The following is an 18,082-nucleotide window of genomic DNA, read 5'->3' as shown; positions in this document are numbered from 1 at the left end:
GCTTAGTGGAGAATGGAGCCATTGCACCAAGCCCCATCCCCTGCGCCAACTAAGCTGAGGCCCTAGAAGACCACCACAAGTCTCTCTGCCTGCTTAGTGCATGGACCATAAAGTGCTTCACAGTTAAACTTCAAGGGGAAACTGGATGTAATTTCAGTCAGATTTCATTCTGCTCACTGGTCCATCTATTGATTCTTTTTTTCTCTCTTTTTTCCTTTTTTTTTTCTTTTCTTATTCTTGGATACGGAAAGAAAACATTTATTTTTATTTTCTGTTTTTAATTAAAAAATTTTTACTTAAAAAAATTTTTTTTGTAAATTTTTAAAATTCTATTTTACTTCATTTCATTTTATTCTATTTTATCATATACATTTAAAAATTATATTTTCTTTTTTTTCTTTTCTTTCAACAACCAGATCAAAATACACCTAGGATCTAACTTCCTTTGATTTTTTGTGTCATTTTTAATTTTTTAATTAAAAAAATTATTTATTTCTAACTTAGTTTTATTTTTTTAAATTTACATCCAAGTTAGTTATCATACAGTGCAACAATGATTTCAGGAATAGATTTCTTAATGCCCCTTACCCATTTAGCCCATCTCCCCTCCCACAACCCTTCCAGTAATCCTCTGTTTGTTCTCCATTTTTAAAGAGTTTCTTACGTTTGTCCCCCGCCCTGTTTTTATATTATTTTAGCTTCCCTTTCCTTGTGTTCATCTGTTTTGTGTCTTAAGTTCCTCATATGAGTGAAGTCATATGATTTTTGTCTTTCTCTCACTAATTTCGCTTAGCATAATACCCTCTAGTTCCTTCCATGCTGCAAATGGCAACATTTCATTATTTTTGATTGCCGAGTAATACTCCATTATGTACATATACCACATCTTTACCCATTCATCCATCGATGGACATTTGGGCTCTTTCCATACTTTGGCTATTGTTGACAGTGCTGTTATAAATGTTGGTGTGCATGTGCCCCTTCGAAACAGCATACCTGTATCCCTGGATAAATACCTAGTAGTACAATTGCTGGGTCATAGGGTAGTTCTATTTTTAATTTTTTAGGAACCTCCATGCTGTTTTCCACAGTGGCTGCACCAGTTTGCATTCCCACCAGCAGTGCAAAAGAGATCCTCTTTCTCCACATTCTTGCCAACATCTGTTGTTGCCTGAGTTGTTAATGTTAGCCATTCTGACAGGTGTGAGGTGGTATCTCATTATGGTTTTGATTTGTATTTCCCAGATGATTAGTGATATTGAGTATTTTTTCATGTGTCGGTTGGCCATTTGTCTTCTTTGGAAAAGTGTCTATTCATGTCTTTTGCCCATTTCTTTACTGGATTATTTGTTTTTTGGGTGTTGAGTTTGATAAGTTCTTTATAGATTTTGGATACTAACCCTTTATCTGATATGTCATTTGCAAATATCTTCTTCCATTCTGTCGGTTGCCTTTTAGTTTTGCTGATTGTTTCCTTCATTGTGCAGAAGTTTTTATTTTGATGAGGTCACAATAGTTCATTTTTGCTTTTGTTTCCCTTGCCTCCGGAGACATGTTGAGTAAGAAGTTGCTACGGCCAAGATCAAAGAGGTTTTTGTCTGCTTTCCCCTCGAGGATTTTGATGGCTTTCTGTCTTACATTTAGGTCTTTCATCCATTTTGAGTTTATTTTTGTGTATGGTGCAAGAAAGTGGTCCAGGTTCATTTTTCTGCATGTTGCTGTCCAGTTTTCCCAGCACCACTTGCTGAAGAGACTGTCTTTATTCATTGGATATTCTTTCCTGCTTTGTCAAAGATTAGTTGGCCATACGTTTGTGGGTCCATTTCTGGGTTCTCTATTCTGTTTCATTGATCAGAGTGTCTGTTTTTGTGCCAGTATGAAAACATTTTTTTAAATGTTTATTTATTTTTGAGAGAGAGAGACAGAGTGTGAGCAGGGGAGGGGCAGAGAGAGAGGGAGACACAGAACCTGAAGCAGGCTCTGGGCTCTGAGCTGTCAGCACGATGTGGGGCTTGAACCCATGAACCACGAGATCATGACCTGAGCTGAAGTTGGACACTCAACTGACTGAGCCACCCAGGTGCCCAATTCAGTTATGTTCTAAACATTTTTGTCTTCGTTCTGCTCCTTTTTCTGTTTCTCCTCCCACTCTTGCCTTTGTGTGTGTGTGTGTGTGTGTGTGTGTGTGTGTGTGGCAATCATATAAGCTATGAACCTCTGCTTCACACTTCTAGTACCTCTCTCCCCTTCACCTACCACATCGCCTGCCCCTTTATCAGTCCTGCCCCTTTATCACCATGTAGTTCCTTAATACTCTTATCATCTGGACCTTGGCAGCAACATCTAAATTGCATCTCTGCCCCTGATTTTTCTCTCCCCAGCATGTGTTTCCTCACTGCTTTCAGAGTAGACTAGTCATTGTCTACTGGAAAAAGGTTTCTGTCCTTCCTCCCTCCCTTTCTTCATCCCTTCCTCCCTCTCTCCCTTTATTTATTTATTTTTAAGTAGGCCCCACACCCAACATGGGGCTTGAACTCATGACTCTGAGATCAAGAGTTTCATGCACTACCAACTAAGCCAGCCAGGTGCCCCAGGATAAATATATCTGAAATACTCACCAATAACTGGTAGGTGGGTTTGCAGGTCCTGGATTTCTTTTTCTTCATGTCTGAACCCAATACTTTGTAGAACATTTTTTATGTTACCAACATTGACTCTTCCTCCTTAATAAAAACAAGAAAAAGTAGATAAGGATGTCACACAATGAAAAATGCAGGCCATCAACTCTATCTAGAAATGAAAGCACAAAGAAGCTCTTTATAGCAAGTTGTGTGGGAGTCAGGGACAAAACATGACCCCATAACTAAACTTCTGAGAGAAGTTTATACAAGGGAGAAGAAATGTAAAGGAGGAGGAGTTTGGCAAATGGTAAATTAGGCAAGGACAACAATCAAATCATGCTATTCTAGACAAAGGATTTGAAACTTGCTACAGTAATAAATTACCTTCTTAATATAATTATACATAAGGAAAAACTAGTTAAGGAGGCAGAATAACTGAAAACAATAGTTTTTTTTTATCAAATCACCATAAAATATGAGGATTTACAGAGAGTCAGTGTATACATTTCAGATGAGTCAAATAATAAATGAAGAAAGTGAAATCTTAGGAAGACAAGAATAAAGTGTATATAATTTTTTATATGCTGTGTAGATAGTAAATACTTTTGAAATACAAAAAAAAAAAAGAAATCACAGGAGGAATGACTGATATAATCAAATTCATAAAATGAAAAACGTCTGTGTGTAAAAATACAACATAATGGACAGAGAGTAGATTGTTGGTTGCTTAAGTTTGGGAAGGTTGTGGAGAATGAGGAGTGACGGCTAATGGGTATAGTATTTTGGGGGGGGGTGATCAAAATGTTCTAAATTGATTTTGATGATGTTTGAGCAGCTCTGTTAATATACTAAAAACCATTGAATTATACACTTTAAATGGGTGAATTGCATGGTATATAAATTATATTTCAATAAACTATTATAAAACATATGACATGACAAAGCAAAAAAGTATTTTCTGTAGCTATGACAATTGTGCTAATATCTTTAATTTATAAAGAGGCCATTCAAATTAGGATGAAAAAGCTTGGATTCTGATAGGATAATGGGCAAAAGACAGGAACAAGTAATTAAAAGACCAAAAGACATAATGACATAAAAATAATTTCAACTTCATTGATAATAAAAAAAATCAAAGCAATGATTAGATTCCATTTCTCGTTTATCAAATTGGCAAGGATCAAAAAATGTGAATAAACTGTTGTGGCAAGGGCATAATGGTAACCAGTAGTCTTATCCACTCAAAAAATCACAGCCTTAACCATGTTAAGATTTACTGGATTTACTAGAAAAATCTATCCAAAGAAACTGACTAAAAGTTGGACAAAGATCACAGATGTATAAGAGCAAACCACTGGAGACTATGTAAATAAATGTTCAACAAGAAAAAAATGACTAAGTAAATCATAAATACAACTTGATGTATAGTCATTAAAAATGATGTTCATAAAAAAATTTTAGGGGCGCCTGGGTGGCTCAGTAGGTTGGGCGTCCAACTTCCGCTCAGGTCATGATCTCACAGTTTGTGAGTTTGAGCCCCAGGTCAGGCTCTGTGCTGACAGCTCAGAGCCTGGAGCCTGCTTCACATTCTGTGTCTCCCTCTCACTCTGCCCCTCCCCCAGTCTCTCTCTCTCTCTCTCTAAAGAATAAATAAACATTAAAGAAAAATTTTTTTAATGACATGGAATTCTTACACTATAATTTTAGGATTAAGTGTAGGATACATAAAATATACAGTAAGAGTTTAATTATCTGTACACCTGTATACACAGAAAAAAAGAATAGTGATAACTATAATAAAAAAGGTGAATATCACCTGGGGTTATGGGTAATTGCATTTTTTTCTGTATGTTACTTTATATATTCCAGCTCAAATACCCGACACAGAGGAGACACTTGGATATTTGTTGAATAAATGCATAATTTCCTGATTATTTATATTATCAGCAAAAACAGTTACAACAGTCTGATATTTTATTGTCCTTATCCTTTTCCTCACTCACCTTTGAAGGACTTCACACCCTCTAGTAATTCTTTCTCAAACACCTTTTTATCAGCTGTAAGATAAAACATAATTGAGTTTTTGATGGTTCACGGAAATTAAAGTGTTTACTTTCAGGAAGGGGAAATTTAGAAATTTATCACAATTCATTCTCAATGAAATGCAAAACTCAGTGTATTGATACTCTATCTCTGGGCAGAATACAAGGCTATTGTTAGTGGTACTCTAGTTTGCTAAAATGCACACAGCTTTTTCCTTCTCGTTATCTCCTCACAATTTGGTTTCATTTTTTCTTTCTTCATCTTTCCTGCCCTTCTGCCCTTTCATGTTCTTCCAGTTTAGACCTTAGATTTTTTTCCCAAAGGGACAAAAGAACTTGTTTGTCCTGTAATGGGACCTCTGACTGTAGAGGTCCCAGTTTACTAGACCAAAATCTAAATGAAAGAACAATATTTTTTAAAATGCTAGGATTGAGTCTTTTAAAAAAACATAGTTTTAATTGACATAAAATGTTTCAAACAGCAGAATTTCTAACACAAAACTTTAAAACAAAGCTTCTGTGCAGTTTTGAGGACTTGAGGAGACCTGGTCACTGCAGACATGGTCCCTGTTTGTCCAGAATTTAGGATAGTGCCATGAACACAACAGATCTTCAATAAATGTTTGTTGAATGAATAAATTTTTAGATATCAGTAAAGTAGAACTTCAATGCTTACCAGAAACTGGCAGGGTTTTCAGAAACTTTTTATATTCCTTATTTGTTATCTCTATTCCCATGTTTTTCAGAACATTTTTCAGGTCCTCAGTAGGAATCTTCTCTCCTTTAGAAAGACATACATATACATAAGGAAACATCCTTTTCAGGTTCAGCGGGGAAGAACTAGGCATAATCAAGCTTGGTTTAGCTATTCAGAATCAAGGAGGTAAGAAAATCTTCTCTTAACCTAAGAGAGTATCTTCAATGATAAGATAATATCATATATAATAGGTGAAACAGGGATTGTACAACTTCTCAGTAATTTAGATGTGTTTGATGACTAATAATTCAACCACTAATATAACATCTGTATTCTTTTCTTTCTTTTTTTCCCTCTTCTTCTACACTTTTCTCCTTACCCTCCTCTGGGCCTCCCTGCCCCCTTCCCTTTCCTCTTCTTTTACCTGAATTATTGGACTAGTTTTAAAAATGACAATAAAAGCTGGTTCTCTATTAAAATTTTCAGTAAATCTGAGTAAATTTATATTTACATTGTTACACTGTAAGCTGGGCCTATGAGAATAGGGAGATAGATTTGAAATCACATATTTAAAAATCTACTGAAGACAAGAGAAAACAAAAAAGCCATAAGAACAAGAAATCGGGGGAAAAACAGGCTAATTTGAAAAGGAACTAAAACAATATCTAGAAATAAAAATGTAGTTATTGAAATTAAAACCCCAATGGATAAATAGTATGAGACACAGTTGTATTAACAGTGAGCTAGAAGAGAGGTTTAAGAAAAGACAAAAACATAAAACAGGGAAAATATGAAAAGAAAGAAATGAAGAGCAAATGAGAAGGTTCAACATACATGTAATTGGAGTTTCTAAAAATGAGAAAAGAGCAAAAAAAAGAAGCAATATTTGAAACATAAGGGCTGAGAGTTTCCAAAACTTGATGAGAGGCATGCATGTTCAGTTTTAGGAATCATAAGTTCCAAGCAGGAAAAATGAAAAGAAGTCCACACTTGGCCACATGATAATGAGAATTTCAAAGATAGAGATAAGAGTGATAAGAGAAAAAGAGATTAACTATAAATAAACAATGAAAACTTATAGTTGATTTTTAGCAGCAAAAAAAGAGGTCACAGAACAGTGGATATATGAATCTATCATCTTTCTGTCTAATATTCATATGTATTTTCTTCTTTCTCCTTTTTTTTCCCTTTTAAATTTAAATATGACTTTTTATTATAGGTTAACTTTACAAGATAGTCTTTAGGTTACAGAATATTCAGATGGGACTGTAACGAAATTTGAGAATTAACATAGCACAGAGATAGTATGACTGTCTCCCAGAGATAGACTCCTGGAACTTTGCTTCTCCTAATTCTGGTAAGAGAATGAGAACACCTTCATTTGTAGGAAGGACAGTTGCATCTTATTCGTTGGAAACAAAGAGTTGTTTTGTTGTCATATGGAAGTTAAGTTCAAACATATGTAGAAGAGTCCATAGCTGAGTAGCCAGAGGGGTAGACTATTTCAGCTGTTTAGTTATTATCTCTCAGTCCCAACTCTACCCTTCTAATCTCTGCTTTGTGATGCTGAGGCTGGGACTTGGTAGACCATGTTTCTGTTTTGCTAGCTGGTTCCATATTAAACTCTGCCAATGAGTGGATGGGGGGAGTGGTAGAGAAACAGAGGGACTGAAAGACTGTCCAATGAAGTTCCTTCCTGTGGTAATAAATGAATACAGTTTTCAATTTTTCAACCTTGTGGAACCAGTTTCATTACACTCGTCAGAGATACGCACGGCAGACTTCAGAGTTCTAAGGTAGAATGATAATCTGTAACTCTAGACATAGTCAAAGCATGAGTCAAGGCTGAGTGTAAAACAAAGACATTTTCAGAGAGTAACCCTTGTTGAAATTACTAAGAAGTATGTACTTCAGGAAGAATGAAACTGAACCCAAAAAAGAGCAGAAGTAAAAAGCAATGGTGAACAAAGAAAGTAAGTGTATTCAAGTTTTGCAAAAGATCAGATTTAAATTGCTCTGCCCTTGCTTGCAATATACTCACTTGGCAAAAGCTCATTCCTGTTTAAATACAAGTTTGTGCTTACTCTGTGCCTGCAGGCAGGTAGCTGAACTAGAGCTGGAGTCAACTGTGCTGACTGTTCTCACTTTAAATGGATGATCGTGAACCTCAGGTGAGTCCTTAATTCGATTGGGCAACCACACTACTCTTTGCTAGTGTATTAACTTTCCTCCTTTTCTAGATGACTACTTCATATCTCTTCTTTTCAAACTCCCACTTCCTCTTCTTCCATTTGATCATATCTTCTTTTATGTCTTTAATTAAAAAAAAAAAACAACAAAGCCTTCTCTTGATGTCACTTTCACCAATTTACTTGCCTCGTTGTTCCACCTCTTTGCTTCCCCTGGCAGCAATATTTCTCAGATATTCACAATGCTTCTAAATGCTATCTTCCCATTTTCTCTTAAACTCACTTCAGTCGGCCTTCTTTCCACCCTCACTACCTGATAATTTTCTTCTTTGTATCATTAATGGTAGTTGATGATTTGAGATCACTATTGCGGCTATACGCAATGGTCAGTTCTCAGGTCTTATCTTACTTGAACTATTGACCTATTTGACTGTTGATCTGCCCTCCCGGCTGATACTTCTACAAGCTGCTGTAGATGCACTGATCACATCTCTTCAACCCTTACCATTTTAATGTGTGCTAGCCCAAGTTTCGGTTGTTGGCATCTCTTTATCTGAGGGATTTCTTTGGTTGCAGAGTTCACTCTGCCTATGCTCAACTGGCTGGAAATACAAGTGGAATAATATTGCCTCCCTCTCCTTGAGCAGTTACCAACCAATGACTGATAGGAGTTGATATAAAATCCTAGCTCTCCCACTCCCCCTGAGGCTGTGTTCTATGCCATTTCCCAGATATTCCCCAATGGGATTAAGTTCCAGTTATCTTCTTGGTAACTTGCCTGATAAACACATACTTTATTTGCTGCCTTCATTCACTTCTCTACTCCCCTATCTGTGTTTCTTGGACTCATCTTCCAAGTAAACCATCTGCCTGTATGATATTTGTCTCAGGGTTTGTGTCTGGGGGCACCCAACCTAATCTACTTATTTGGCTTTTAGGACACCATATTCTCTTGGTTTTCTACCTACTTCACTGGTCACTTCTTCTTGGTCTTTTTTGCTTTAACACTACTTAAAAAAATTAATGTATTTATATTTTGAGAGAGAGAGAGAGAGGAAGAGAGAGAGAGAGAGAGAGAGAGAGAGAGAGAATGTGAGCAGGGGAGGGGCAGAGAGAGAGGGAGAGAGAGAATCCAAAGCAGGTTTCGTACTGCCAGCATGGAGCCTGAAGTGGGGCTTGAACTCACAAACCATGAAATCATGACCTGAGCTGAAACCAAGAGTTGGACACTTAACCAACTGAGCTACCCAGACACCCCTGCTTTAACACTCCTTAATGTTGAAGTGTGCCAAGATCACTCCTTAGTTCTCTTTCATTCTCTATCTATACTCACTCACTCATTGGGTGAATTCATTCAATCTAATGGCTTTAAATATCATCTATATGCCTATGGCTTTCAATTTTATATTTTTAGCCAAGATATCTTTCTTGAATTTGTGACTTACTGGTAGCTTTGTACCTGTTATCTCTATTTGGGAGTCTATTAGATATCTTAAAATATCCCAAACTGAACTCCTAAGTTTCTTCCATCTAAACCTGTGTTTCAGGCAACTTTCTCCAGACTCTGATGTAAAGTCTATCCTTTTAGTTGTTCAAGACAAAAATCTTAGAATCATTCCTGACTTCTTCCTTTATCTAGTTGCTGTCAGGAAACCCTGTTGACTTCTTTTATTATTTTTTTTAATTGAAATAAAATTGACATATAACATTACTTTAGTTTCAGGTATACAACATAATGGTTTGATGTTGGTATAAGTTATGAGATGATCACCACAATCAGTCTGGTTAAAATCCATCAACACAGTAGCTCCTTTTAAAATATATCCAGAATCCAGCTACTTTTTAATCATCTTCATTGCTTTCTACCCTGGTATGAATCACCATCATTTCTAACATCAATTACTTCAAAAGCCCTTTTAGGGTTTTAATTCCCTATTCTCTACCTCCCCGAGTCTGTTCTCCCCATAGAATCCAGGAAGATCTGATGAAAACATCTGACATAGGTCAGATCATATCATGCCTCTACTCTAAAACCTGCAATGGCTTTCCATTTCTCTAAAACAAACAAACAAACAAAACAAAAAAAGAAAGCCCAGGTCCTGGAAGGGCTTTCATGGTCCCGACTAATCTCGCACCCATCACCTCTTTCTCCTCATCTCCTATTACTATTTTCCTTCCTTATTCAGCTTCAGATACATTGCACTTCTTTCTTTCCTTGAATAGTCCAGGTATGCTCCTGCCTTTAGGTCTTAGTCCCTATTCCTTTTGCCTATAATTCTTTTCCTACAAGTCCCCACATGGACAAAACCCTTACCTCCTTCAAATATTTGCTCAAATGTCACCTTCTCGGAGGACTGATTATCTGTTTAAAGCCATAAGTGCCCCTTTCCCCAAATACACCTTCCCCTTCCAATGTCCTTTAGTATACTTTTCATTTTTCTATAGCATTTATCACTTTCTAACATACTACATAATGACTTATTATGTTTATTGTTTATTGCTTGTTTCCCCTGCTAGTGTGTAAGCTCCAGAGGAGCAGTAATCTTTGTTCTGTTTGATCTTATATCCTAAGTGTCTAGAACAATGCCCACATTTAAATGCTGAGCAAATAGTTGTTAAATGAATAAGTGGAGGGAGGAAACACTATTGTGTTAAAAATATAGTTCCATATAGGAAACAAAAGCAAACCTGAACTACTGGGACTTCATCAAGATAAAAAGCTTCTGTACAGCAAAGGAAACAAAAAAATTAAACAGCAGCCTATAGAATGGGAGAAGATATTTGCAAATGACATATCTTCTAAAGAGTTGGTATCCAAAATCTATAAAGAACTTATCAAACTCAACACCCAAAAAACAAACAATCCAGTTAAGAAATGGGCAGAAGACATGAATAGGCACTTTTGCAAAGAAGACATCCAGATGGCTAACAGACACATGAAAAGATGCTCAACGTCACTCATCATCAGGGAAATACAAATCAAAACCATGATGAGATATCACCTCACACATGTCTGAATGGCTAAGATTAGCAACACAAGAAACAACTGGTGCTGGTGGGGATGCAGAGACAGGAGAACCCTCTTGCACTGTTGGTGGGAATGCAAACTGGTGCAGCCACTCTGGAGAACAGTATGGAGGCACCTCAAAAACTAAAAATAGAACTACCATACAACCCAGCATTTTAACTATTAGATATTTACCCAAAGGATACAAAAATACAGATTTGAAGGGGTACCTGCACCCCGATGTGTATAGCAGCATTAACAACAATAGCCAAACTATGGAGACAGCTCAAATGTCCATAAACTGATGAATGGATAAATGGATAAAGAAGATGTGGTGTGTGTGTGTGTGTGTGTGTGTGTGTGTGTGTGTGTGTAATGTAATATTACTCAGCCATCAAAAAGAATGAAATCTTGCCATTTGCAACGACACAGATAGGGCTAGAATGTACAATGGGAAGCGAAATAAGTCAATCTTCAAGATTTGTCAAGAGACAGACAAATAGTAGATATTTCACTCATATGTGGCATTTAAAAGACAAAACAGATGAGCACATGGGAGGGAGTGGGAGAAGAGAGGGAAACAAATCACGAGATTCTTAAGGAAAGGGAACAAACTGAGGGTTGGTGTAGGGAGGTGGGTGGGAGAGAGCTAGATGGGCGATAGGTATTAAGGAGGGCACTTGTTGTGATGAGCATTGGGTGTTGTGTGTAAGTGATGAATCACTGAATTCTACTCCTGAAACCAATATTGCACTGTATGTTACCTAAATTTTAAGTAAGAAAAATAGTTCCATATAAAACTTTAAGATCACATCATATAATCCTCATTGTACCATCTCACTCACCTGTAATATTTTTAACTTCATCCATCAGTACATTTACATCAATCTTCCCATTACCTTTAAGATAAAAAAGCATGAAAAAGATTTTTAGAAAAATGATATAAAAATTTTAAATTGCGAAATAGAAACCCCAAATTCAGCCACTTTGAGACACTTTCCCTAGAAATTTATTATTTTTTTATGTCATTAACTTAAATTAATATAGCTCCTGCATTTTACATTATCAAATTACATACAGCACAATGCACGAACAAAGTTTAAAGCACTCTCCTTTCCTTCAAGACAATCTATTATTTACTAGGTTACTCTTTTGCAGGCACGGGTCTGAAATGTTTTGAGAGTTTAAAAATTTTGTTTAAAAATGATGTTTCCATTTTGTCAGTGCTGACTTTCCCTTTGGGCTTATGATCACCTTAGCATCAAGTGATCCCTGCAAAGGATAGAGTGCTGTACGCCATGTCTAGCTGCTCTCAGGTTGCCAACATGATAATCATCATGTTGATATATTCAGTTACATTCCCAGATATGATGACAAAACTCTTGTGCAGTACCCATTCTCAACTGAAAGACTTTTTCATAGACTACGTGCTTAGTTTCTTTAGGCTATTTCTCAATTCTGAAGCTACTGGAGGTCAACGGATACATTTTTAGTAGTTTGTAATATTGCAAGTTTGAGAAGCACTGGGTTGGGATGTTAAGACAGTAGTTAAAAGATGCAATTACTCTAATTGGCAAGATTCAGTTTGGAACCTTAGAGCCGCCTGTGGACATACTCATTTTCCACTTATGACTTGGTCAAGGGTGCCAATCCGTCACTCCTCAAACATGTTCACACTCTTGTTTTAAGTGTAGTAATAATTCTAAGATTGTCAATTCCTCCAAGAGTGAGATACCAAGAATCACTTTGTATTCCTACTATTACCTTAGCATTAGTTTAAGAGTTTGCAAAAGATTGTTACTAAATTGATACTAAAGATTGATACTAAACACAAATGCTTCCTAAATAATTAAGTTCCAGTAGAATGCAAACATATTGCAGAGAATGAAGTAGCTTTAAAACCAGTTTATAGTTCAGGTTCTTAGATATGGAATTTTTCCTGGCTTGTTTTTTTTTTTATGTCTTTTCAGTTATGATGATCTTTTATTGGTATCCTTTTATAGTTTTAGAGCATCTATGATGATGATGATGATGATGAATACTATTATATTATGACTTTTACACAGGATAAGGAAAAACTTTTATTGGAGAAAAATCTGTTCCTGTAAAGGACAGATCCTAGAAGGTCTTTTGCTTTGTGTGTCTCTTAATCAGCTTCACTGAGGCCTATCGGGCCCCTGAAACAGTCTTCCCTCCTATTTCAGATGGTTCCACAGATGTACAAGGTAGTCCACAAGAATTAGGTTAGAATTAGCCTCATTTTAAATCACTGTGCTGGTATCTTTTCTCATGTTTCAGGATAGTAGAAAAACAAGGCAAAGACAAATATCTGTATTTATTGAACTGGCAGGTTAAGAGAGCTATGAAAGGGATTAAAAACCAAAGAAAAAGCCATTTTTGGGAAAACCGCTTACCTCTTACTAAGGCAAAGTTTCCGAGGCTCTAGAACAGTGTCTGACATATTATAGGCATTCAGTTAAAGTTTATGGAATAAAATAGTGGAAGGTACTACTGGTTTAGAAAAGTCCATGTTCATTGACTTGGATCTTATATCTTCACTCCTTCCTCAAAGGGGCAGGTGTCAAAATTTCCTCATGAATGTTTCTCAGTTCTACCAGCATGAGGACAGTCTGATATATGCCAAGTTTAATGAATTCTGTTGACCATTACTATGTATCCTCTTAAATTTCTTAGTTCTAGTAGTTCATGGCAGTATAGCAGAGTGGTTAATAGTTTCTGGAGCCAGATTGCCAGCCCACCACTTACTAGCTCTATGACTTTACACAAGCTACTTGAGTTCTCTGTGCCTTAGTTTCCTTATATGTAAAATGGGAGTAAAATTAGAACCTGCCTTATAAAGTTGTTTGCAAGATAAAGTAAGACGATATATATAAAGTGCTGATGATAGTGCCTTACACATTTCAGGACCATGTTGCTCATTGCTGTTTAATGCTGGTTAGTGGTAGGGACTCAAAGATTAAAATCTTGAGTATTATCCATTGAACTCTGGCGTTCCCTGTGAAGAGTGACACTTGCCATGTATACTGGGCACCATTCTTGGTGATACTTCCCAAGTGAGAACCATTGAGCTTAGTTTAGTAGCTATGCGAAAGGCCTCACTCTTTCTTTTTATTCTCAGATACGTCATATCTTCAGGTAGGTAGTCCAGGCCTGATACTAGCCTCAAGTCCAAAGTTTGGCTAAAGAGTATATTGACACTTAAAATTCTCACCATCAGTTGGTAGGAGGTCCTTCAGTTCCTGGATTTTTTTCTTCTTGAGATCAATTCCCATGTTTTTCAGGAAAGTGTCCACCTTATTTAGAGACACCTTCACCCCTTAGGAAAGAAAGGGATGGGATATGAAAAATATTTGTAATGATGTAAAGAGTGGGTTATTATAGATCATGCCTAGGCATCAATACTACATAGACAATGAAGAGCAAAGAACAATTAAACTATCCAACTAAATGTGGTTTGTTGTTATCTAAGTGAGGAATTCCTAAACCCTGACCTATGGAATTCTGTTATTACTTTTAGGAAAACATTTAAGAGAAGAAAGTGAACAATTAAGGGTATTTGGTAAGTCATAGCACAGACTAAAAATAACCTTTATACATGTGTTTGAACAGAAGAATGTGAAACTTGCTAAATTAATGGACAACTACAAATCCATCCATCCATCACCCACCCACCCACCCATCTGTCCATTCAGCTAGCCATCCATTGAGCCAGACAGACAGCCAATCCATGGATTTACTCTATCATAATTCTCTGAGACACTTTTTAAGAATATATGCTTCTAGAATCTATCCCTGGAAATTCAAGATCAATATAACTAGAAAGGGGCCTAGTGACTTGAATGCTACATATTCCACCCTCCCCCTGGTAATTTTAATATACAACTTTATTTGGGAACCGCTGCCTTTGGGTTACTGTAATGTACCTAAAGCATATGAAGAATAAACACTGACTTAACAAACCATTGGGACAGCTGGGATAATAATCTGAAAATTGAAAAATAGGAAGAGTTTTTGAAAATAAGAGCAAAGCCAAAAATGCACCCCTGGGACCTCATCAAAATAAAAGGCTTCTGCACAGTGAAGGAAACAATCAGCAAAACCAAAAGGCAACCGACAGAATGGGAGAAGATATTTGCAAACGACGTATCAGATAGAGGGTTAGTATCCAAAATCTATAAAGAACTTATCAAACTCAACACCCAAAAACCAAATAAACCAGTGAATAAGTGGGCAAAAGACACGAATAGACATTTCTCCAAAGAAGACATCCAAACGGCCAACCAACACATGAAAAAATGCTCAACTTCACTCATCATCAGGGAAATACAAATCAAAACCACCATGAGATACCACCTTACACCTGTCTGATGGCTAACGTTAACAACTCAGGCAACAACAGTTGTTGGAGAGGATGTGGAGAAAGAGGATCTCTTTTGCATTGTTGGTGGGAATGCAAGCTGGTGCAGCCACTCTGGAAAACACTATGGAGGTTCCTCAAAAAACTGACAATAGAACTACCCTACAACCCAGCAATTGCACTACTAGGCATAGATCCATGGAATACAGGTGTGCTATTTCGAAGGGGCACATGCACCCCCATGTTTACAGCAGCACTATCAACAATAACCAAAGTATGGAAAGAGCCCAAATGTCCATCGATGGATGAATGGATAAAGAAGATGTGGTACATATATACAATGGAGTATTACTCAGCAATCAAAAGGAATGAAATCTTGCCATTTTCAACTATGTGGATGGAACTGGAGGGTATTATGCTAAGTGAAAGTAGTCATTCAGAGAAAGACAAAAATCATATGACTTCACTCATATGAGGATTTTAAGAGACAAAACAGATGAACATAAGGGAAGGGAAGCAAAAATAATATAAAAACAAGGAGGGGAAAAACATAAGAGACTCATAAATATGGAGAACAAACTGAGGGTTACTGGAGGGGTTGTGGGAGGGGGGATGGGCTAAATGGGTAAGGGGCACTAAGGAATCTACTCCTCAAATCATTGTTGCACTATATGCTAACTAATTTGGATGTAAATTTAAAAAAATAATGAATAAAATTAAAAACTAAAAAAAAGAAAATAAGAGCAAAACCTGATGACCAGTTTTACCTGCCTTTTCAATATGCTTCTTACTCACCTTTGAGAGACTGTAACTCTTTCATCAATCTGTTCATGTACACCCTTCCTTTGGCTGTGGGGAAAAAATAAGTTTCAGGCAGGAGTGTTGATATTTAAATATATAATGAAACATGCATAGGTTCAGAAATGGAGACTTCTAATATTTTATTCTAGAAATTTAAATGATTAAAAAATTTTTTTCATGTGCATTTATTTTTGAGAGAAGAGAGAGACAGAGCGTGAGTGGGGGAGGGGCAGAGAAAGAAGGAGACCCAGAATCTGAAGAAGGCTCCAGGCTCTGAGCTGCCAGGACACAGCCCGATGCAGGGCTTGAACCCATGAACTGTGAGATCATGACCTGAGCCGAAATCAAGAGTTGGACACCCAACCGACTGAGCCACCCAGGGGCCCCTAGAAATGTATATTTCACTTCCAAGAATAAAACTTAGAGGAGTGGAAACAGCTCTCAATTTGGTGAAATCATTTTGGTGATGGGGGTAGGGGGATGAAACATTCCTTAACTAGGCAGTATTAGTTAAAAAAAAGTCCACATATTCAGGGCGCCTGGGTGGCTCAGTCGGTTAAGCGTCCGACTTCGGCTCAGGTCATGATCTCGCGGTTCGTGAGTTCCAGCCCTGTGGCAGGCTCTGTGCTGACAGCTCAGCGCCTGGAGCCTGCTTCAGATTCTGTCTCCTTCTCTCTCTCTGATCCTACCCCATTCATGCTCTCTCTCTGTCTCAAAAATAAATAAACGTTAAAAAAAATTAAAAAAAAAAAGTCCACATATTCAACTTCTCTAAAGGCCACTGAGATTTTTCCCCACTGTGGTATTTTTAATGCTCACCATCAACTGGAAGCTTGTTCTGTAGTTTCAGGCCTTCATCTTCTGTGAGTGTTATCCCCATATTTTCCAGTAAAATTTCCAGGTTACTAGTATCGACCTTCTCACCTTTAAAAATTAAAAGGTGGTAAAAGTTGAAAATTTGAAGAATGGTGATCTCATGTTCTAAAAAAAAAAAAAAAGAAAAAGAAAAAAAAATCCCGGGGTGCCTGGGTGGCTCAGTCCGTTGAGTGTCCGACTTCAGCTCAGGTCATGATCTCACGGTTTGTGAGTTCGAGCCCCGTGTCAGGCTCTGTGCTGACAGCTCAGCACCTGGAGCCTGCTTCGGATTCTGTCTCCTTCTCTCTCTGCTCCTCCCCACTTGTGCTCTGTCTCTCAAAAATAAATAAATGTAAAAAAAAATTGTTTTTTTTAAATCCCATTTGTTGATTAAACAATGAAATAATCCTGACAAGAATGCCAGCTAAGACATCATCTTAGAGCTTTTTGGCTCAAACAATGGCAATCAAATTTAGGCCAGCAGTCTGTAGATGCAAACATTCACGGATATACAGGTAGAGTGAGAGAATTTATCAGTAAGGAAAACAATGCTGCTGAAATATAATTTTGTGTAAATGTTAAAATCCTGGTGTTGCAAAGTCTTCTTAATTACCTATCATGGAATCATACAGGGCTTTTCTCCAGGGGCTTCTTTCTTAACCCAAACTGGCTCTCTGTCATGCCTCAGGGATTTGGTGGGCTTGCCTCCCTCTCTTCTTGGCAGCCTCTACCACCCATAAAGTTTTTTTGGTGGCTAGGAAATTAGATGCAGCCTTCCAAGCTCTCCTGCTTTTAGGGTCCCAGGAAAACTGGCACATAGTTATTTTTATTCTAAGGGCTTCAATGTAAAGTGCTACAATGAGCCAGACAGGGGAACATCAGACTCTCACAGAATGGGTAAGACACAAAGCTAACAAGTTTGTTTGGTAATGGACTTTTAGGAGGGTGGAAATCACCACTTATCCCTGCCGCCCAGTAGCTGTTTCCCAATCTGCTCGTAGGATGGCTGTGTGAAACTTTCCTTCATGATGGCTCTTGCCTCTAGCTTGAAGATGCAGTTTAGCAACAAAAACAACAAAATGGTAATTATGTGAGGTGACAAATGCGTTAGCTAACCATATTATGGCAAATATTCTGAAATACGTGTATCAAATCATCACATTGCATACATTAAACGTACACAGTTTAGTTTATATATATCTATTATATCTCAACAAAGCTGGGGAAAAAAGATGCTGTTTAAGTGGGCAATTTGCACCTCCTAATCATTTCCGATTTCAGGAAAAGAAAACTCTTGCTTTTAGTCCTCTGGAACCACACCGCAGTACTTCCATTGGGAGGATAATACCTGGGGAGGGAGCCAGTCTTCTGCACAAGTGCCTGGGAGGAAATGTGTACAAGGGTTGCTCTCCCCTAGCTGCTTCAGACTCTTCTGGAAAGCCTTGCACCATGGAGCTTCTAAAATGCCCCCCTCCCCCCCACCCTGTAAGCA

At 37.4% G+C, this 18,082-nt stretch overlaps 1 protein-coding gene across 49 annotated transcripts in view; it reads right to left on the bottom strand.

Moving 5' to 3' along the window:
* Positions 1–18,082, bottom strand: part of EFCAB3 (EF-hand calcium binding domain 3) — a 460,207-nt gene that overhangs the window by 71,732 nt on the left and 370,393 nt on the right. For all 49 annotated transcript variants that reach the window (XM_045044749.1, XM_045044748.1, XM_045044746.1 and 46 more), the window contains 7 exons: positions 16,555–16,659; positions 15,730–15,783; positions 13,789–13,893; positions 11,402–11,455; positions 5,340–5,444; positions 4,625–4,678; positions 2,619–2,723 (listed from right to left, as the gene is read on the bottom strand). In XM_045044749.1, the coding sequence (XP_044900684.1) occupies positions 2,619–2,723; positions 4,625–4,678; positions 5,340–5,444; positions 11,402–11,455; positions 13,789–13,893; positions 15,730–15,783; positions 16,555–16,659 (582 nt within the window). The remainder of the gene's footprint in view (positions 1–2,618; positions 2,724–4,624; positions 4,679–5,339; positions 5,445–11,401; positions 11,456–13,788; positions 13,894–15,729; positions 15,784–16,554; positions 16,660–18,082) is intronic.

The sequence above is a fragment of the Felis catus genome, chromosome E1, assembly GCF_018350175.1.
Source record: "Felis catus isolate Fca126 chromosome E1, F.catus_Fca126_mat1.0, whole genome shotgun sequence".
In the NCBI taxonomy this organism is placed as follows: domain Eukaryota; kingdom Metazoa; phylum Chordata; class Mammalia; order Carnivora; family Felidae; genus Felis; species Felis catus.
Note: the sequence above shows the minus strand (reverse complement) of the source record. Positions and strands in the feature narration are given on the sequence as shown.